We start from the raw sequence: 23,386 nt of genomic DNA, 5'->3' as shown, positions 1-23,386 counted from the left end.
AACCCAGGGCTGCAGGACCTTCGTATTGTGAGGCAGACGCACTAACCCCTCTGCCACCGTGAAGCCCCACTTGTGTCCCTTAAAAATGTTAATTTGCACACCAGGTGGAATGGATTCTGAATCAATTTGACTAGAAACCTACCAAAACCAATTTTATTCCCCAAAATGAAGAAAACACTGAACATATAGTTTTTAACGGTTTCCATTTACAGGGCTTTTACAGTAGGGTACATAGTTCCAGAATTCAATCCCCAGCTGATTTCCCCTTTGGGATTTATAAAGTACTTCTGATTCTGATTCGGATTTCTTAAGTGTACTTTATTACACAGACATTACAGAGCCTACATTTTTATAGTATTTTGATTTGTGTCAATGGCAACAAAATCAAGGAAAAAAACATCAAATAAATATTGGGCATTTGTTTTAATGTCCTAAGTACCGTATTTTTCAGACCATAAGTCACAGTTTTTTTCATAGTTTGGCCAGGTGTGCGACTTATGTGTGAAATTATTAACACATTACCCAAAATTATCAAATAATATTATTCAGCTCATTCACGTAAGAGACTAGACGTATAAGATTTCATGGGATTTAGCGATTAGGAGTGACAGATTGTTTGGTAAACGTATAGCATGTTCTATATGTTATAGTTATTTGAATGACTCTTACCATAATATGTTATGTTAACATACCAGGCACCATCTCAGTTGCTTATTTATGCGTCATATAACGTACACTTACTCAGCCTGTTGTTTACTATTCTTTATTTATTTTAAATTGCCTTTCAAATGTCTATTCTTGGGGTTGGGTTTTATCAAATACATTCCCCCAAAAAATGCGACTTATACTCCAGTACGACTTATATATGTTTTTTCCCTTCTTTATTATGCATTTTCGGCAAGTGCGACTTATACTCCGGAGCGATTTATACTCCAAAAAATACAGTATTTAATTCTCGCACAACCATCTTTGAAGAAATCCTTATTGCAAAACAAAAGTTCAGTCTTTTTTTTTGTGGTGAGTCACCAGGGTTGCACACATCTCAGAAGGGGTTCTGGTTTACTCCTGGATGTATTCCCCAAATCTTGCAGGGTTTCAAGGCTGTCACTTGACACTTTGAAGTTTCAGCCTGTAAAAGCAATCTGTTAACGGTGTCAAACTAATTTGGGGCATTGCCAAAACAACACAAATAAGTCATAGGTTTAATACATTTTGACACCAGAATGTCATTCCAAAAGTAGGTACCGGTACAAATAAATATTTTCAAGGTTATGAAGCCTGTGGGTCACTTTTAGAGGTGGGGAAAATTGGAGATGGAAGTTTATAAAATTGATTAGAAAGGTGAATAATCGACAATCGACTTATTTATTGTAAATAAGGTAAAACAGACATTTGTAAAATTTGTCTGACTCCAGGGAACAACCTTTTCATTGATTGATTGATTGATTGATTGATTGATTGATTGCTTGATTGATTGATTGAAACTTTTATTAGTAGATTGCACAGCACAGTACATATTCCGTACAATTGACCACTAAATGGTAACACCCGAATAAGTTTTTCAATGTTACATATATATACTATCAGCATAATACAGTCATCACACAAGTTAATCATCAGAGTATATACATTGAATTATTTACATTATTTACAATCCATGGGGTGGGATGTGGAGGGGGTTCAGGTGGGGAGGGGGGGAGGGTTAGGTTTGGTTGCTATCAGCAGTTCAGTCATCAACAATTATATCATCTGAGAAATGGACATTGTAACAGTGTCAGTCTGACTTCGTAGGATATGTACACTGAGAGATCTAACCAGCTCCTTTATTTTGGAGCACTTATTTTTCAGTTTTGCACACTTTTCCATGAATTTAGTAAATGTAATAAATAATTGAACTGTTTTTTATTACAAATGCACTTTCTTTAAATCTACAAGTTACAAACACTGAATTAGTGAAAGGAAAACAAATATAAAATTGCCTCAACATAAATAAATTAAAGATGTATCAAAAATCGATCTTCAATTGAATCGTTATTGTAATTTAATCGTGAAGTACCCCAAAAATTCCCACCTCTATTCACATTTGTTATCAAATTTTTCGTAAAATTATTAAAACCGACCATACCTGACCTGAATAATGACGGCGTTGGAACCAAAACAACAATTTGGATTGGTTGCGAAACCAAACAATGTGTTGAAGTACATAGAGTATAAGAATGTAACATTTACTTAGAACATTATTACAATGATCAACAGCGGTAAAATTCCTGACGGTTAGTATTATCGTTAAAAAATTCAATTATTGAAAAACCGTTATGTATTACTACACTCTGAAATATTCACTGTGATACTACTCTTTTCCTAGAGAGGCAGAGAGCACTCTAATGGATACTATCTTAAATGCTAACATGAATACATGACACATTGTGGTTTCAGAAATAACACTAGATGAAATCATTTTGATCACAATAACCGTGATATAAAATGTTCAAATTGTTACGTCCCTAATAGTTAGTGGTAGTGATGTAGCAGGTCTTGCTGCATTTATCAACAAAACTCTTACATATGTCATTCTTTTTTGGATGTAAACTATAAATAATCACTACAAAATGTGTTTTGTGTTCATATTGTTGTGTGTTTGGAATGGATTAATTGAATTTACATTATGTCTCCTGCTTCGGTTTTTGTACGATTCTGCTTTTTCTCAGACCTTTTGGAACGTATTACTGAAAACCGAGGTACCATTGAATAGGCATGTTTTACTATATAACAATATCAGTCCAAAAATACAAGCATTCCAATGGCAAAAAAAAATATTTGAGAAAATAAACATAGAAGAGAACTGAGAACTCTTATCACGCAGCAATCGGTCTGATACTGTTACCATCCATTGATATTGATACTATCTATATTTGGATATCTGGCCCACCCCTATAGAAAACAGTAAATACAGATTTGCAAAACTGATGCAAAGATGCGTTGTAAACCGGAACAGTTAACATGTTTGTTTGCATGTTCAGCAGTATAGTGAGCTCCAATCTTAGTTGTTGTTTGCAGATACATTTTAGAGCCAGGTGTGAAGTGATTTATTTCTAGCTGTCCATTTGGGAAAAACACTAATGACTTATTAACCCTTGTACAAAAAAAAAAGAGCGGCTTTTGCATGATTGACAAGTAATTATACTGTCGACCACAGACAATATCATCAATCAAGCCACTGATTCGGAAGATTTATCCAAAAAGTGTTGGTCAGAGGGTAACTGTAGCTTGAGGGCAGGGCTCAAGAGCGGTCAGAAAGTCAGCTGAATCAATCTATCAGTTTGAAGTAGTAATATTTCAATTTAAATGCACAGACTAAACACTATGTATTTTGAGCATGTAAGAAATACGTATAAAATACAATACAGACCCGAGATACAACATATTTGGTAATGAGCACATAACTTTACAAGTGTAGAAAACTTAACAATCAGCTGCTTTAAGAAGGCATGCGCAGTGATCCAATTCTGGTCAATGTGTCTAGTTATGTGTGCACCTTAGCAACATTTTGCCTCAAAATGCTTTTTTTTGCCATTAACAACTTTTGCATAATAGTGGCTGTACATTTTGTTCCTTCATAGACAATACAATTCCTATTTGTCCAAAATTAACAAGACATTCAAGCCTATGAGTGTATGTTTACCTCTGATTGCCACAGTACATACAAACCCCGTTTCCATATGAGTTGGGAAATTGTGTTAGATGTAAATATAGACGGAATACAATGATTTGCAAATCTTTTTCAACCCATATTTAGTTGAATGCACTACAAACACAAGATATTTGATGTTCAAACTCATAAACTTTATTTTTTTTTGGGGCTGCAACACGTGCCAAAGTAGTTGGGAAAGGGCATGTTCACCACTGTGTTACATCACCTTTTTTTTTAACAACACTCAAACGTTTGGGAACTGAGGAAACTAATTGTATAACCGTTGAAAGTGGAATTCTTTCCCATTCTTGTTTTATGTAGAGCTTTAGTCGTTCAACAGTCCGGGGTCTCCGCTGTCGTATTTTAGGCTTCATAATGCGCCACACATTTTCAATGGGAGACAGGTCTGGGTTGCAGGCGGGCCAGGAAAGTACCTGCACTCTTCTACTACGAAACCACGCTGTTGTAACACGTGGCTTGGCATTGTCTTGCTGAAATGAGCAGGGGCGTCCATGATAACGTTGCTTGGATGACAACATATTTTGCTCCAAAACCTGTATGGACCATTCAGCATTAATGGTGCCTTCACAGATGTGTAAGTTACCCATGCCTTGGGCACTAATACACCTCCATACCATCACAGATGCTGGCATTTCAACTTCGCGCCTATAACAATCCGGATGGTTATTTTCCTCTTTGTTCCGTAGGACACCACGTCCACAGTTTCCAAATATAATTTGAAATGTGGACTTGTCAGACCACAGAACACCTTTCCACTTTGCATCAGTCCATCTTAGATGAGCTCGGGCCCAGCGAAGCCAGCGGCGTTCCTTGGTGTTGTTGATAAATAGGTTTTGCTTTGCATAGCAGAGTTTTAACTTGCACCTACAGATGTAGCAACCAACTGTAGTTACTGACAGTGGTTTCGTGAAGTGTTCCTGAGCCCATGTGGTGATATCCTTTACACACTGTCTGTTTTTGATGCAGTACCGCCTGAGGGATCAACGGTCCGTAATATCATCGCTTACGTGCAGTGATTTCTCCAGATTCTCTGAACCTTTTGATGATTTTACGGACCGTAGATGGTAAAATCCCTAAATTCCTTGCAATAGCTCGTTGAGAAATGTTGTTCTAAAACTGTTTGACAATTTGCTTACAAAGTGGTGACCCTCGCCCCATCCTTCTTTGTGAATTACTGAGCATTTCATGGAAGCTGCTTTTATACCCAATCATGGCACCCTGCGTGTTCCCAATTAGCCTGCACACCTGTGGGATGTTCCATATAAGTGTTTGATGAGCATTCCTCAACTTTATCAGTATTTATTGCCACCTTTCCCAACTTCTTTGTCACGTGTTGCTGGCATCAAATTCTAAAGTTAATGATAATTTGCAAAAAAAAAAAATGTTTATCAGTTTGAACATCAAATATGTTGTCTTTGTAGCATATTCAACTGAATATGGGTTGAAAATGATTTGCAAATCATTGTATTCCGTTTATATTTACATCTAACACAATTTCCCAACTAATATGGAAACAAGGTTTGTACATCAACAAGGACACGTATGTGGGAGGATAAAAATTTTGGAAGGATGAATGCCAATGTCCCTAAGAATTGTCACTTGAGTATCATACCACATGCTCTTAAAGTTGGACAAGAATTGATAGTGGGCTGGACCACTGCTGCATCTGGTTTGAGACAAGGTCTCTGGGAAATAATGCTGGTCAGTAAGCTGAACGGAACAAACCAAAGGCTCCCACAGACAGCAGAAGTTGGACATTTTAAACATAATGTATTGATGATAATAATGCAATAATGGCGAGCTGGTGACCGACAGTAGACAGGACATTACTTACACAACTCAATACAGAGATAGGTTAAAAGTAACAGGACAAACTGAATAAGGACTTTGAGATGCATTGTATACTACCGCAGTGTCTATAGTTAGGTCACAATATTAGAGAAAGACAACAATAGCATATGTATTATTTTCTACTTCTGTGCCTCAATTGTACAATGTTGTGGGACATCTGATTAACCAACGAACAACCTGCTTTGCTAAAATCCATGATCAGCAAATCGGGTAGTACCACTACTGAGTTTTTCAACTTTAAAAGTAGACTAAAGTAGTGGAAACACCGATTCCAATGCCAATTGTCTATGAGTGAAATTTGCTTACACCAGGGGTCAGCAACCTGCGGCTCCGTAGTGCCGCCCGAGTGGCTCCCTGGAGCATTTTTTTTTTAATTATTGATAACAGACAAAGATGGGGGAAAAATACAAACAAACACAACAGTTTGTTTACATGTAAAATCTTCCAATTCTTCTTTGTCTCATTTTGTCCACCAAACACTTTATGCTGTGCGTGAATGCACAAAGGTGCACTTTGTTGATGTTATTGACTTGTGTGGAGTGCTAATAAGGCTTATTTTGGCCAGTGAATGACTGCAAGCTAATCAATGCTAACATGCTATTTTGGCTAGCTGTATGTACATATTGCATCATTATGCCTCATTAGTAGCTATATTTGAGCTCATTTAATATCCTTTACTTTTATCTTCTGTGTGTATAATTTAGATTTGCATGTTTCATCACACATTATCTGTATGTAATATTGACTGCATATATGATAGTTGCTTGTGTGCCGTGTTGTTCCAGACCACCGCAAATATTACCCAGCTGGCCAAAGATTGTAATAAATCTATTAAAAGAAGACAGCCTGCCATTTCTTTTAACTTGGACACACGCATCTATACCTTTGGCCATTAAATGCCAGTCATTTCCAGGAGTTATCTCACCTTCTGAGTAGCCTCTGATTTACTAATGGTTTCTAATGTTATAAAAATGATAGCTTCCCCTAAAATGTCAAAAAATAAGTGACTAAATATATAGTGTTGTGTGTACATGTTATTGACTAAATATCAATCAACTAATCAATCAATGTTTATTTATATAGCCCTAAATCACTAGTGTCTCAAAGGGCTGCACAAGCCACAACGACTTCCTCGGTTCTGATGCCACATAAGGGCAAGGAAAAACTCACAACCAGTGGGATGCCAATGTGATTGACTATGAGAAACCTTGGAGAGGACCGTAGATGTGGGTGACTACCCCCAACCCCCCCACCCCCACCTCCAAAACCCCCCAGGGGAGACCGGATGCAATGGATATCAAGTGGGTCTAACATAATATTGTGAAAATACAGTCCGTAGTGGATCTAACATAATAGTAAGAGTCCAGTCAATAGTCCATTATGGACTGGATTTTCACAATATAATGTTAGACCCACTCGATGTCCAGTGCATCCGGTCTCCCCTGGGGGGGTGTTGGGTTGCCCACATATGCAGTCCTCTCCAAGGTTTCTCATAGTCATTCACATCAACGTCCCACTGGGGTGAGTTTTTCCTTGCCCTTATGTGGGCTCTGTACCGCGGGTGTCGTTGTGGCTTGTGTAGCCCTTTGAGACACTTGTGATTTAGGGCTACATAAATAAACATTGATTGATTGATTGATAAGCTGTTCTTTCACTTCTCAATAGTTTTCTTTTTCTTTTATTGATGAGGTGTATATGTATTTTTATTCACAAGTCTTAGTCTCTTCCAGACTCGGCAACAAATACCCGAATACATATTTTTACCCAACTTCACTGCTATCGAACGGTCAATCTGGCGTGTATCCCACACCATGTTGAAGACATATCTACACATGATATGTTCTCCAGGTAGCTGCATTTTCACAAAGATTGTTTTTGTATTCATGGAAACTTAAGCCATGGGAAGCTCATTTTAGTATCGGATGAAGGAGCGGCACAAGAATGTGAGATGTCTGGGAAGTGTTTAATGTGGGCGATGTTGGAATGCTGTCATCTCGCAGTGTTCTGCAGACTTGACATCACTGAAGCAGATGCAGATCGCCGGGCAGAAAGCGAACGATAATGCGAGATACAGGTGAAGGACAAAGCAGCTTATAACGAGTCATATCAAAGTGATTTCCAGTCCCGAGTAATTTACAAAGCCGCATTAATAGCAGAAATCTTGTGAAGTTATATAAACGGCTTACTATTATAGTGAACTATCATATTCTGGACTTGTTGTTTTATTTTGTTATTTGAGGTGGCCTATCAGTGACAGTGTGGTTAGCTCGTCAAAAATTAGGCATAGCGTGGGAGATTCTGTTGAGACAAAAAAAGACAACATAGTTTTGCTGCAGTGACGTGCAGTCAGGGCCATCATGAATGGAAAAAAATGTAAAAAGAAAAAATATATATTATATTGTTATATGTATCCAGTGATTATACTATAAAGTTATTTTCCATTTAACTTCACCAGTTTTAAATATTTTTTTATTCAAAATCGCTTAATTTTCACATCCGCCGTTCAAATACTGAGAATTACTTGCGGTGAGTCACAACCAGCTGAGCCTCCCCGTCACCATGAATTGCGCAATGACTCAGCTAACTGCTGGCCTGCTGTGCAGTGAGACCGTATTGCTATATGAATTATATTATACATTTACATAGTTTAGTTAGCTGAGGTATATAATGTACAGTGTATTTTGTCAACAACTGTATGTGTGTAACGTATTTCTTGTGCTGGGCAATCATAAAACGGCTGTGAAACACGTACAATGTGCGGTTGCTGTTCTCCGGCCTCCTGGTGGTAGAGGGCGCTAGTGATCCCAGAGATTATTCTTTCACTACTCGGCTAGGCTTGCATGGGGACATCTGAAGCCAATAGGTTTTAAAGTTGTCGTTTGCCTGCATATCGTAAAAACAACCGTCCAACATTTTACAACTAATTGTAAACTTATAGGTGCCGACCATCAGGGCCAAGTTGCGACGAAAGAGTGTGTCGATGTTGAGATATTACGCCGAGTTGGTAAGTCTATCTGTTTGCTAATAGTAGCTACTAGCCGTACCCATGTATTTTCTATGGGCGGTTAGCATCGGGTTTTAATCCCGTTTCTTCCAATATTTCTGATCCGATTGAATTTATATTTATTTCAGGTCTTTATTTTGGGTACTTCATTATGGTGACTGAGTGTTGTGGCGTTATAAGGCCATCTGCATTTTTTATGCTACAGTAAAGACAATGAATGAACATGGCCGCTGGAGCGCGGTTACACCTGTCATATTGACAACACTGTACTGTCGTGTTTGTTATTTTTTACATACATGTGATTATTTAATATTGTTAATGTTAGCAGTATTATCGCTAATAATTATAATAATAAGTGTAATTTATTTATACTAAACTATACTAGCTAAAGTACCTGCTACATTAAATTAAAGTACTAATGATTGTCACACACACACACGGTGTGGTGAAATATGTCCTCTGCATTTGACCCATCCCCTTGTTCACCCCCTAGGAAGTGAGGGGAGCAGTGAGCAGCAGCGGCCGGGAATCATTTTTGGTGATTTAACCCCCAATTCCAACCCTTGATGCTGAGTGCCAAGCAGGGAAGAATGCTGGTATGAGCTTTTAAACATAACCCGTTAACTGCTGCCAATCAAATGGTGAATAAGATACTCTATAGCAGGGATCGGGAACCTTTTTGGCTGAGAGAGCCAAAAAGCCAAATATTTCAAAATGTATTTCCGTAAGAGCCATGTAATATTTTTTTTAACACTGAAAACAACTAAACGCGTGCATTTTTAAGTAAGACCAACATTTCTAGGGTATAAGAGATCTTTTATTCTTTTTAATAACATTGTTATTCTGAAGCTAACTGCGGAGGGGGCATGGCCTGCGGGCCTGCAGCGAACTGGGGTGTGCCAGGACAGGCCTTGAAATGAGCGACAGGTGCGTAGATGGGCCACCTGGGCCTTGATATCTAATCACCTGTCGCTCTGTTATAAGCAGCAGCCAGGAGAAGAGACGGGGCTGGAGCCAGAGCGCGAGCGAGAACGAAAGAGAAAAATACAATTGCTGGAAAGCAACAGAGAGACATATCGAAAAATAAAACAATATTGTAACCCTGAAACAGGCTCTCATTTCGGTGCTTGGTGGTCTAAAGAACCCCCAGAGGGGCAAGCCCCACACTAACCAATAATAAATAAATAACTTCTTACCATTACGCAACTTCTTGAACAGGTGCGGTAGAAAACGGATGGATGGAATAAAAATGCATGAGAATGTTTTCTATTTTGAACGTTATTTTTAACACTGTGATTACAAGTGGAATCATTCATTACTTATCATGTTAAGCAATGTCAGCTCAGATTTATCCGAGAGCCAGATGTAGTCATTAAAAGAGCCACATCTGGCTCGTGAGCCATAGGTTCCCTACCCCTGCTCTATAGGGTTCATATGTTTATAAATCTGACTTTGATGAAGTCAGTCCCTCACCAGCCATGAACCTCACCGCACGTCACTGTTTTGCTGGCTGATAGTTGGTGAAAACTGGAGCGTTTACACCAGGGGTGTCCAAACCTTTTGCCTTCGGGGTAGTATTAGACTGAAAAAATTTGGCTGGGGGCTGAAATTCGACTGCATGTAAAGTAACAGTACTTGTGTATGGCCTATACTGTACATATATATGAGTAAATATTGTATTAACAAAGGCTTAGTTGGCCACATGCATGGACAGCACCTTCCATCCATCCATTTCTACCGCTTATTCCCTTTTCCTATCTCAGCTACAATCGGGCGGAAGGCGGGGTACACCCTGGACAAGTCGCCACCTCATTGCAGGTGGACATTACCTTTTAGCTATTATTTCCAAAATTGTGTACACTACTGAATTGGGGTCTTATGTGGACACTTATACTGCCATCTGGTGATGTCAGAAGAGTACAACATGCACTGGAATATGGGGAAAAACAGTGTAAAAATAAGAATTAGCATGTCACTAAACATGAAGTACACCTTTGTTACTTATGGACTAAGTGCATCATATAAAAAGATGATGCTTGGTTTTTATTCTAGTTAGGGTCCAATAAGACCAAATAGCAAAGAGAAATTAAAGAAAGGCAATTAAACCAACAGCTTGGGCCTTAAGAGTTAATATTATGGACATATAATTAATAAGTAACATATTTGAATTTTAAGAATATGTGAAATTTCGACCCCTACCTTGTTGAGTTGCGTGATGACCTTCTTAAAGTTTTGTAATCAATCGGAAATATAAAGCAGTTAAAATGTGTCATACATTGGTAAGTGTGGAGTAGGGTTGTACGGTATACCGGTATTAATACAGTACCGCGATACTAATGATTCATATTCGGTACGATACCGCCTCTGAAAAGTAACGTTCCTGCACCCCTGTAGTCGTCACGTCGTATCATTGCTGGTTTTACGAGCAGGGGAGCATGTTCGGCAGCACACAATCACGGAGTACTTACAAGCAGACAATTTGTGTAGAGAGAACGGATGCATTTTGGCTTAAAAACTAATAATAAAGGTGAAGTTATAACACTGAAACGCCCTCAGGAAGAGGTGCTTTAAGACATGGCTAGCTAGCTAGCAGCTAATGTCCATTCGCCGTCGGTAGTGCTTTAGCTACTTCTAAATCACTAATCTTTGCCTCCATGGCGACAAATAAAATATGTTTCTTACAAGTATCATCTCTGCAGGACGAGGAATAGCTAAACATGTTTCACTACACACCGTAGCTCAGCAACGCCAAACACCTGACATCCACTTTAATGATACAAAGTACAATAGCGTATCTAGTCGATACTACTATGATGTCAATATTTTTTGGCATCACATCTTCTTTCGTTTTTTTTTTTAATTTATATTATGTTTATAAACTCAGGAAATATGACCCTTGACACATGAGGACTTTGAATATGACCAATGTATGATCCTGTAACGACTTGGTATCGGATTAATACCTACATTTGTGGTGTCATCCAAAACTAATGCAAAGTTTCAAACAACAGAAGAATAAGTGATTGTAACATTCTAGCAGAAGTGCAGATAGAACATGTTAAGAGAAAGTAAGCAGATATTAACAGTAAATGAAAAAGTAGATTAATAATTAATTTTCTGGCACTTGTCCTTAATAATTTTGACAAAATAACAGAATGGAAAATGACACAATATGTTACTGCATATGTCAGCCGACTAATTAGGAGCCTACGTTTGTTTACTTACTACTAAAAGACAAGTTGTCTTGTATGTTCACTATTGTATTTAAGGACAAACTTGCACTAAGAAACATACGTTTAATGTACCGTAAGATTTTTTGTCAAAATAAAGCCAATAATGCCATTTTTTGTGGTCCCCTTTATTTAGAAAAGTATCGGAACAATTATTGTACCTGTACCAAAATATTGCTATCTGGACAACCCAAGTGTGGAGAGTGTTTTTGTATCCTCCCATCATGCTTTGTAATGGATTTAAATGGGTGTAATTTTGAATTATTTGTGTGTTGGATGATTTTAATATTCATAATAATCCGTGAGCAGGTTTTGTTATGTGTGACCGTGTGTATTGACTTTTTGTGTCGGTTGCATTTTTTTTGCGCAACGACTAGGGAAGGTTGTTTGAAGTAGGCCATACATAAAAATGCTGTGCTGTGTGTACTTCAAACGCACAATTTATGGTCATTGACTTAATTTACTCGCATTGTTGTCTGTAAATTTGCAGTAATCAGATTGAAATTAAATTAATTTGGAAACACCCAGCAGGCCAGTGTCCTTAAAGTCTTGATGCCTCGCGGGCCAAACGGAAGACGCTGGTGCGCCGTAGTTTGGACACCCTGGTTTACACCAAAAGTATGAAGGGTCTGAAGGTGAAGAACCAGAAAACCTTACAGCGCCACTGTCACTTGACTGAGAAGCACTAGGCGCCAATACCAGCAGATATCCGAGCTAACAAGATTTTCAAAAATGATTGCTATGACACCTTTCAAGAGCAACACTGCACTTACACCTACAACTGCGCCCAAGACCAAACCTCCGGGCTGATGATTTCAGGTTGTCCTGAAGGATTTGGAGGTAAGGGGACAGCGTGGCGCAGTTGGGAGAGTGGCTGTGCCAACACCCTGAGGGTTCCTGGTTCAATCCCCACCTTCTACCATCCTAGTCACATCCATTGTGTCCTTGAGCAAGACACATCACCCTTACTCCTGATGGGACCTGGTTAGCGCCTTGCATGGCAGCTCGTGCCATCAGTGTGTGAATGTATTTGTAAATGGGTGAATGTGGAAATAGTGTCGAAGCGTTTTGAGTTCCTTAAAAAAAGGTAGAAAAGCACTATACAAGTACAACCCATTTACCATTTTTCATTGTCCCATTTACTCTCTGTAAAACACCAGTTCCATTGGCAGCAAAACAGGCCCAAGGCACAATACTACCAGCACCATCCTTGACGGTAGGAATGGTGGTCCTGGGATTAAAGGGCTCACCATTTTTCCTACAAACATATTGCTGGGTATTGTGGGCAAACAGCTAAATATGTGTTTCACCTGACATCACATGGACGAAGACGGTCGGAAGTTTTTTCTCCGTTTGTATGCATTATAACTTGGAATATACAAATCATACTTGACGGCTAGCAATGTTGCTAATGTGAGTCATCTATTTCTCCTATAAAACCCTCTTTAAAAAACATCTAAACACCGCCAACAATACTCCAGGGTGTCACCTGCATTTTAACCAAGTATTAGCGACATTGTTGTTATAATGCTGAGGAACTACCGTATTTTCTGGACTATCCCAAGCATCTGTATATTTGCTGCTCTCACTAGATTATAGGGGAATAAAATGTTTTTCCATATATTAGCCTGACCGGACTATAAGTGGCTGATACGTTTTGAAACGAGTTATTTACACATTTATGTACATACCCTAAATGTTTCCAATCGGTGTAAAATGGCTGATCAAATGGACCCACAAGCTGCGGAAGGTGGCTCTCCGATTAGCAAAACAGACTCAATAACTCAATGGTGACATTTTGGTGAATTTACTCAGCTATTAACGTGGACCCCGACTCAAACAAGTTGAAAAACTTATTCGGGTGTTACCATTTAGTGGTCAATTGTACGGAATATGTACTGAACTGTGCAATCTACTAATAAAAGTTTCAATCAATCAATCAATCAATCAATCAATATTTGTGAAACAGAAACAATACAAAAATAATGCCATTGTATGTTAATAAAACTAACACTCATAGACGTATTAGCATATTAGCTAATGCTAACTATGCTAGCTTGAGTACATTACAAAAGCATGTACAAATATGCATGAAAACACTCCCACAGACATCACACATGCGTCGATTTAGTAGGTATGAACAGTTTTACTTCAATTGTGAAACTTACAACCATTGCTTGGAGTCATGAATGAAGAATCCAAATGAGTAGAAACGCTATGAAGAAGACGGAACGGCACTTGTACTTCCGGTTTAAGCACTAAACAGAAATATATACTGTAGACCAGGACTATTAATCCAACGGCCCTAGGGCCAAATCCGTCCCGCCTAAATTTTTAATCCGGCCCACTGAACAACATCCAAATAGGCTTGATGAAACCATTCAACACAGGGTTGTTCTTGTATGCAGTACTTCTGCCACCCCACAGGTGGAAACAGTAAAGCATATGTGTCAAAATGAAGCAGCAGGGAGTGAGTAGAAGAAGAAGGCACTAACAAACCAGAAAAAAACCTAAATAAATTACAAAAATCTGACTTAACAGCGAATTTGATGACCTCGTGATGTGTTTTGTATTCTTGGTGGTGTTGTTTTTGGCTGTTTAACTCTGGCAATCAAACCTGGTTAAATGCATGTAGCGCTGAATTTGACCAGCAGAGGGTAATTAGGAGTAATTGTGTTGAGCCATATGTGATTGCTGTGTGCATTAACACTGAACCTTTTATTTATGTAAATTCACAATGGACGTTATTCTTCTGTAATGTTTATATTTTCAGTCCTACAAACCTAAATCAAGAAATAAAGAAAATACAACTGAGGAAGAAAATTAATTCAAAAGAAGGAACATCAATCATCAACAAAACTTAGCGTTCATTTCTTCTTGCTGTCAACCATCTTTCTAGCTGCACACACTGAAAACGAGTAGCAAGGGCCGAATAGTGAATTTATTGACAGTGCGTTGTGAAAGCTGATGTGTTTACTTTGTAAATTGTTGTGATCTGCTGCTCAGATCTTCACGTTTGTTTTTTCCATCTTTGTTTCATTCTCAGTCTGACCCGTTTATTTCCTGTATGTCCATCACTATGGTTCACTCATCAGTCCACCTGCTAGTCTCGCCCCGCACACCTGCTACTAATAATCACCCCTCCTTTATAAGCCAGCCTTTTCTGTTCAGTCTTTCTCGGATCCTAATTTTGCCCACGCGCAACAGTGACGACTCTCGACCTTCATCTTTGTATGTATATTCTCGCTAGTTTTTACGCTAAGCCATTTGTTTATCCCAGCTCACATGCTGAGGAATTGTTTTTCTGTTTCTTGTGTGCCTTCTTGCCAGCTTAGTTGTTTACTTTTACTTCCTAGTTCTCATACTAGCGTTTTTGGTTTGCCTTCTCTTTACACCAGTGTTTTTGTTCCTAGCCTTTTATTATTTAATAAATACCTTATATCTTACCTTTGCTGTGTTCTGCTTTGACGCATCCTCGGGAAAACAACACCGGCATTACCATGCCGAAGAAGAGTCTTCACAGTAGGATCCGAGCATCAAAATGTTTTCCCGCGTCGAAACCACGGGACGAACCCTTCGACTTAGGGCTGTGGTTGGAGCTCATGGCTTGGGAGCAGGAAAGTCTCGGCTGTGGGCCTGAAGTCTCCTCCGAAGCCGTTCGCGCTGCCCCGAAAAGAAGCGGGGGGTCCAGTGGAGTGGTCCCCCGCGCGGCGGTAATGTTCCAGCACCACTTATTCCTCCCCATGGACACAGCAAATGTCATTGCATTCCGGATTCACCTTCCACTACCGGTAATCCAGCTTGCTTTTTTTCTAATCATTCCTTCAGCCGCCATGACACTTTTTCTGACACAAGCGATGACGACATTTGGGGAACGCCCACCGGTGACGCAACACCGGCCACTGTTGACATTTTTTCTGAAGATTTTTATATTGTGGACAGTAATTCTCATTCCCAACCGTTTTTGAATACCAATAACATTTATGATAAAATACATAATTATCAGAATATTTTTTCTCATTATTCTAGTCAACCTCAGTCACCTAGTTTTTCTTCTACCCCACCGTTTAAACCTCTTTCACCGCCCAAGTGTAGTGTTTTTTCGCCTTCTAATAATTGTGTACAAGTTAAAGGGGAGGAGTCTGCCCGCCTCCAAACCTCCCACCACCCTCCCTTAAAGTCAGTCCCTGACCACAGGGAACGGGTCTGGGATCCCCGTCTGGAGGGGGAGGCTATGGCCTATAGCTGTGCTACGGAGGGAGCACAAATGCGACCTATCAAACCGCAACCTCCTATGAGGCCCCCTTTACCTGTTTTTCGGCCCGCTAAACGCTTAGCTCCTCCTTGTAGACCTCCTCCCCCTGTTTTTCCCCCGGCCAAGTCTCAACGGCCTTGTAGACCTCCTCCACCTGTGTTTCCCCCGGCCAAGTCTCATCGGCCAAGTAGACCTCCTCCACCGGTGTTCAGACTCTCAAGGTCATTACCTCCAGTACGTCCTCCACCACCGGTGTTCGGCACTTCTCCCAGTCTGGTTCTCACACCAGCACATGACTCTAACCTGGTTTTCACGCCAGAATCCAATTTTCACATGGTTTTCACACCAGAAAATGTTTCTAGCCTGGTTCTCACACCAATTTTAGACTCTAGCCTGGTTCTCAAGCCAGCACCAAATCTGAGCCTGGTTCACATACCAGCACCAAGCTCTAGTCTGGTTCTCGCACCAGAAACTGACTTTAGCCTGGTTCTCAAGCCAGCACCAGTTCCTAAGCTGGAGCGCACTCCACCACCAGTTCCTAAGCTGGAGCGCACTCCACCACCAGTTCCAAAGCTGGAGCGCACTCCACCACCAGTTCCAAAGCTGGAGCGCACTCCAGCACCAGCTCCAGAGCTGGAGCATACACCTGCGTCGACGACAGGGCTGGAGCCCACTCCAGTACCAGCACCTCGACAAGTGCCGGTACCAGCTCCACGCCGCCATGAACCGCCGACGAAGGGGCTGGAGCCCACACCGGCACCGACGACGAGGCTGGAGTCCACACCAGTCACGCCGACGACGACTTCTACGCCCACGGCTCCTGCAGTTTCCACTCCTGCGGCTTCCACGCCGCCTCCGACGACTCCTGCGGCTTCCACGACGCCTTCTTCGGCTGCAGCACCCGCATCATCCTCGCCAGTTCCACTCGGGCCTGCTTTGGCTGCAGTCCCCGCACCCTTGTCTGCTGCTTCCAAGCCTGCTGGGATTTCGGTGCTGAGGCGTCGTCCACCACATCGACCACGGGCGTGGCCTCTGCGAGGTCGTCCTCCTCGGCAGACACTCCCTCCTCCGTGTAGGCCACGGATGTGGCCGTGCCCTGGTCGTCCGTCTCGCCGGGCACCTCATCCTGCAAGGCGGCCACTGATGTGGCCTTTTCGAGGTTGGCCGCCAAAACTCTTTCGGCAGCGGCGTTCCATCCGCCGCCGCCACATTGCCTGTCCTCGGTGGATTCGGGGACATGCGACCTGGCGACCCTCCACCGTGGCCTCCCTTCGCCCTCCCTTCGTTTGTGGACTTTCTGGTTTTGGGGAGGGGGTTCAAGTTTTTGTTTGTGTTTTTGAGACATCTGGTATCTTTTGTTGGGGGGGAATACTGTTGCGATCTGCTGCTCAGATCTTCACATGTTTATTTTTTCCATCTTTGTTTCATTCTCAGTCTGACCCGTTTATTTCCTGTTTTGTCCATCACTATGGTTCACTCATCAGTCCACCTGCTAGTCTCGCCCCGCACACCTGCTACTAATAATCACCCTCCTTTATAAGCCAGCCTTTTCTGTTCAGTCTTTCTCGGATCCTAATTTGCCCACGCGCAACAGTGACGACTCTCGACCTTCATCTTTGTATGTATATTCTCGCTAGCTTTTACGCTAAGCCATTTGTTTATTCCAGCTCACATGCTGAAGAATTGTTTTTTGTGTGCCTTCTTGCCAGCTTAGTTGTTTACTTTTACTTCCTAGTTCTCATACTAGCGTTTTTGGTTTGCCTTCTCTTTACACCAGTGTTTTTGTTCCTAGCCTTTTATTATTTAATAAATACCTTATATCTTACCTTTGCTGTGTTCTGCTTCGACGCATCCTCGGGAAAACAACACCGGCATTACCATGCCGAAGAAGAGTCTTCACATAAATAAGTAAATGCAGTCTCAAATAAATACAACCTGGGCAGCCACTCTCTAAAGAAACATCCAACTTGTAATCCAGTTTAATAGCCCTGCTGTACACATTCACTCAACACCTGCAGTGAGCAAACTCGTCCAAAAGATGGCGCCATAGCACAAACAACAGCACGCCTTTTAAGTGTCTTTGCTTGTGTTTTATGAAAACTATTTGCATTATGGCTGTTAGCGAAGAAAATTCCATAAATTCTCTATTTCTCATCCAGCATTTAGCACTAGTGCTACTTTTTAAATTTTCCTGAAGGAACTCTCCTTAAGGAATCAATAAAGTACTATCTATCTAGTACTATCTACTAGCTGGATCCGGATATTACTGAGCTTGTAGGTTGTGGATCATTTGCTTCCAATGTGGTCGTTGTTGTCTCTCATGACACCTCATGACAAATGCAGAAAATAATTTCACCACACTTAGTGTGTGTGTGACAATGATTGGTACTTATTGTCAGTTAACCCCAAACGTAAACCGGGCTGTGTCCAGATTGAATACAGTCCATTTCAATATGTACAGGTGAAACTGGTGCATACCAGCAAAGGCTCATAACATGGAACTCTTTCAAGAATTCTTTTGAGGGAATCGGTTCTCATCTCATCTCTAGTATGCCCTGAAATAACCAAATTCAAACATTGCCCAAATTGTCCAGGCTTTGAAAAGCAGGGAGTAGAGCAACCTCTGCTGGCTGATTCCATTTTCTTTTATAAACCCATCCTGCTGCTGCAATACAGTGTAACAAAGCTTAAGTACATTTTACTGGTGCATGCAGAACCGCCCATCCCTACACGCTTTAAAATGCCCCACGATCCATGAGGGGCCTTGGATTGACTAATCTGACCAATCAGTGTTGAGATGTGCTGACAGGCAGTTGAATGCAGGTGGCAACTATTCTTTTTAGGGGCCCAATTTGTCCAGCTCCAGCGGTGGCTGCTTGGTTCTATGTGAAAAATAAAAATAAAATAGAGACATTAAGCCCCTTTTCCACTAAATGTTCCTTGAACTAAAAGGTTCATGATTCATATACAACAATTTATACAGATTACACATATTTGATTATGACTTTGTCAAGTGAAGGATATGTTTGTAGCAACTCAGCTACTGAGAGATACATTTGTGACACATGTCATTTTACATGATGACATCAATATTTTTTAGGCCATGTCTCGATATACGATATATATCTCGATATTTTGCCTAGGCCTTGAATGAACACTTGATACGTATAATCACAGCTGTATGATGATTCTATGTGTCTACATTAAAACATTCTTGTTCATACTGCATTAATATATTCTCATTTTAAACTTTCATGCTGCGGTATAAAATGGATGGATATATATATATATATATATATATATATATATATATATATATATGTCCAGGGTGTACCCCGCCTTCCGCCCGATTGTAGCTGAGATAGGCGCCAGCGCCCCCCGTGACCCCGAAAGGGAATAAGCGGTAGAAAATGGATGGATATATATATATGTATATGTATATATCATAGAGCTGCGAATTTTTGGGTGTCCCACGATTCGATTCAATATCGATTCTTGGGGTTACGATTCGATAATATATCGATTTTTTTTTTTATTCGATTCGATTCTCGATTCAAAAACGATATTTTTCCGATTCTGTATTCATTCAATACATAGGATTTCAGCAGGATCTACCCCAGTCTGTTGACATGCAAGCACTATGTTCTCTGCTGGCTGTACATATCCTACTAAATAAGACCTACACTGTTTCAATGTCCACATTTCTCTGTTGATGTAATTGTTGATGACTGAAGTTCTGATATCAACCAAAGCTCCTCATCCCACCCCCCGGATTGTAAATAATGTAAATAATTCAATGTACATACTATGATGATTAACTTGTGTGATGACTGTATTATGTTGATAGTATATATTTGTACCATGAATTGATTAACGTGGACCCCGACTTAAACAAGTTGAAAAACTTATTCGGGTGTTACCATTTAGTGGTCAATTGTACGGAATATGTACTGTACTGTGCAATCTACTAATAAAAGTATCAATCAATCAATCAATCAATCAATCAAAAAACCCTAATATATGTATATATATATATGTATATATATATATATATATATATGTATATATATATATATATATATATATATATGTATATATATATAGACTGAGACTTAGACAAACCTTAATGATCCACAACACAGTAGCTCAGTTACAATGATGGAAAGTGTAAAGATGGAAAGGACATTGCAGGTAGAAATAGACTAAATATAGCGATATAAAATATAACATATATGCGAATATATATGGATATATACTTAATATGTGTACAGTATATTATATATACAGATATATTATACCTATAATATATATATACCAATTACCATGTACAATATTACAATATTACCATGAATTGATTAACGTGGAACCCGACTTAAACAAGTTGAAAAACGTATTGGGGTGTTACCATTTAGTGGTCAATTGTACGGAATATGTACTGTAATGTGCAATCTACTAATAAAAGTTTCAATCAATCAATCAATCAATACAGTATATGTGGCAACCGCAGCATAAAATAGAGAGTAAATCCAGCAGAAAATAGACATTAAAAACAAAGAGAAGTAGCTGACATAGAAGGTGTCAGGTAATAGGCAGATATCATCTATTGCTGTATGGGGAGTGATTATACAGCTGGATAAATATAGAAAATAAGTAAGCTGTTTGACAATTTGCTCACGCATTTGTTCACAAAGCGGTGACCCTCGCCCCATCTGAGCATTTCACGGCGACTACCTGTTCCCATTTAGCCTGTTCACCCGTGGGATGTTCCAAACTCCCATTTAGATGAAGACTGACTTATAATCCTCACAAAAAAAGGGGTGAAACCAATAGTCTATTCGTGTTCTTTTTGCCTTTTCCGGGTCTAAATTGGCTTTCAAAGTGTACCATTCTGTTTAGATGAAGACTGACTTATAATCCTCACAAAAAAAGGGGTGAAACCAATAGTCTATTCGTGTTCTTTTTGCCTTTTCCGGGTCTAAATTGGCTTTCAAAGTGTACCATTCTGTTGGAATACATCCTCAGCATTCTTCTATCCAGGTAAGAGACATGATTTATGATCTAAAATGAACTTCCAGGGAGCAATGAATTGAGGAAACACCTCACGAGTCGATCATGTCGAAATTGCACGCAAGCCGCTTTCAATAGTTTTTCTGCGTTAGCGCTTATAATAACAATATCACTAACACTTGGTTAATATTATGGTCGAAATAGAGGACCTCCCATTCGCTCCGCTGTAAGATGACTATTTATTTAAGTTTATATATAAGTTAGAATGCATCTTAAAAATCCATCCGCCGTCCTGTCTTTCATAATGATTGTTAACAATAGGTAAAATACATTTTAAAAATTGTGCACTTCCCCTTTAAAAGTTGTCTAATTAATTTTTTCACTTTGTGTATATTTGACTGAATGCGAGTGAGGACTTGAAGATCCAAGCAAGGTGTGTGCAAGTTCTTAAGTTTAACTTATTTGAACAATATCCAGTGTTGTGGTATGTCAATAAACTGGAATCCAGTGTGCTCTTGGGCCCTATTGTAGTGAATCACACCTGAGACATCATAAATTAACCAAATCTTTATTAGACACGTAAACAATGTGATAAAGAATATTTAACATCAATCAATCTAGGGATCTAGATATCTGGTCAAGAAACTCCTGACTCTTTTGTCTTCACCTTCACTGTCCATTCATTTTTGGTGACTTTATATACTCTGGACCTAGACGTTGAGTTTGTGACATACATAGCGGTCAATACCTCATACAGTCTTCTTTGCCAGTCCAAATCCATTCGCCGTTTTCCTCGACGGCCAGGTATTACTAAGCACACGCTACCTTTTTTATCACATCCACGGGAGCCCGCATTCTCGTTGTCTCTCTTTCGACAAATGGACAAAGTTTTTTTGGGTAAGTCGAATCACAGCTGACCCGGACTTTCGAAAGTTTTCTTGCGGTCTGAGAAGTGTTGTATCCGAAATAGCTGTCTTCATCTCTTAAGGTATTCATGTGTGATTTCCACAAGCGTCTGTTTTGATTGATTGAGTGATACTTTTATTAGTAGATTGCACAGTTTAGTACATATTCGGTACAATTGACCATTAATGGTAACACCCGAATAAGTTTTTCAACTTGTTTAAATCGGGGTCCATGTTAATCAATTCATGTACATGTTAACATGACATGTCTGGATGACTTGCCGCCATCTTTCTAGCGTTTACCTCCGAGTGGAAACAGGTTGTTATAAAGCTGGCTGTGGCGCGTTCTTTCCGACATCACTTCCGGTGTGGGGCGTCACTTCCTCTCCGAACTCAGTTTGTAAACGATTAATGAATCCATACAAGGCTAAGAGCCTGAGATTCAAGAAATACACGGCGCACTTACCCGTGTAAAAAAATATCCAAGGAGGGTTACCTAAAGCGATGGTTTAGTGTGGCTGAAACGATGCTTAGGCTAAATGATTACTCGTTTAAGGGGTTATCCGGCTTCGTGTAGACATAGCCTAAGTTTATTTGGGTGTTGTTCAGCGGGCCAAATTAAAAGCTTTGGTGGGCCGGATGTGGCTTGCGGGCCGCCAGTTGAATAGACCTGAACGACACAGACTCAAAACTTCACGGTTTATATCTTGGAGAGTTTACTGCTGAATTTATGAAACTGAAACTATACAAAAAGACTATACCAATACCACTGTAAAAAAGAAATGTTACTCATAGAATAAGATGTTGGCAGATTTTATTTGGAATAATAGCCGTGTCAGTTTGATTGTACTTTTCAAACGTTGTAAATATAGTCGCAAAATTGCGCTCGCAGTTGATTTCCAGTCTTGATAAATCATTTGCATGTTTTTCCTCCCAGTATTGTGGGTGTTCTAATGATCCGCAAATATTCTGCATATTCAAAAAGACAGACCACTTAATTGGAACTGCTCCGTATACTGCTCACTTAAGTGACGCAATCCTCTGCGCACAGGTTTAGTAGATTAGTCGTGCGCGTGCTATCAAGTTTGCACATGTTTTAGCACACACAGACCGTAAGTCCTATGTGTGTTATTCAGTGTGCTGATGTCGAAACAGTGTACAGCTAGCAGAAAGTTAAACCAGGAAATGTTCCCTTTGCCACAAGCCAGGAAATGCATCATCCACTGACTGCCACACACACACACACTCACATTGTCAAACCCTGCCTCACACACAAGCAGTGATATTATATCCTGCCCACACGCATGGCCACTGCTGACTGCTGTGTCTCTACACCAGGTAAAGAACAGCTCTCTCCTTTCTGTTTTAGACCGTCTGAGCTCATATAAATATTTGCTGTGGTTGTCGGCCGGATAAGTTTAG

The 23,386-nt window shown here is 40.0% G+C and overlaps 1 protein-coding gene across 2 annotated transcripts in view; it reads left to right on the top strand.

The window, feature by feature from the left end:
* Window positions 1-23,386, top strand: part of LOC133541488 (neuronal-specific septin-3-like) — a 191,569-nt gene that overhangs the window by 98,544 nt on the left and 69,639 nt on the right. Inside the window, exon 1 of one of the 2 annotated variants that reach the window (XM_061884931.1) lies at window positions 23,158-23,302. The exons of the other annotated variant lie outside the window; for it this stretch is intronic. Within the exon in view, the coding sequence (XP_061740915.1) occupies window positions 23,269-23,302 (34 nt within the window). The 5' untranslated portion in view covers window positions 23,158-23,268. Of the gene's footprint in view, window positions 1-23,157; window positions 23,303-23,386 lie in introns of those variants that run through there. 2 annotated transcript variants of the gene reach the window in all.

This window comes from Nerophis ophidion, linkage group LG23 (assembly GCF_033978795.1).
Source record: "Nerophis ophidion isolate RoL-2023_Sa linkage group LG23, RoL_Noph_v1.0, whole genome shotgun sequence".
Taxonomy (NCBI): domain Eukaryota; kingdom Metazoa; phylum Chordata; class Actinopteri; order Syngnathiformes; family Syngnathidae; genus Nerophis; species Nerophis ophidion.
This window is presented reverse-complemented; position numbering and strand designations above follow the sequence as displayed.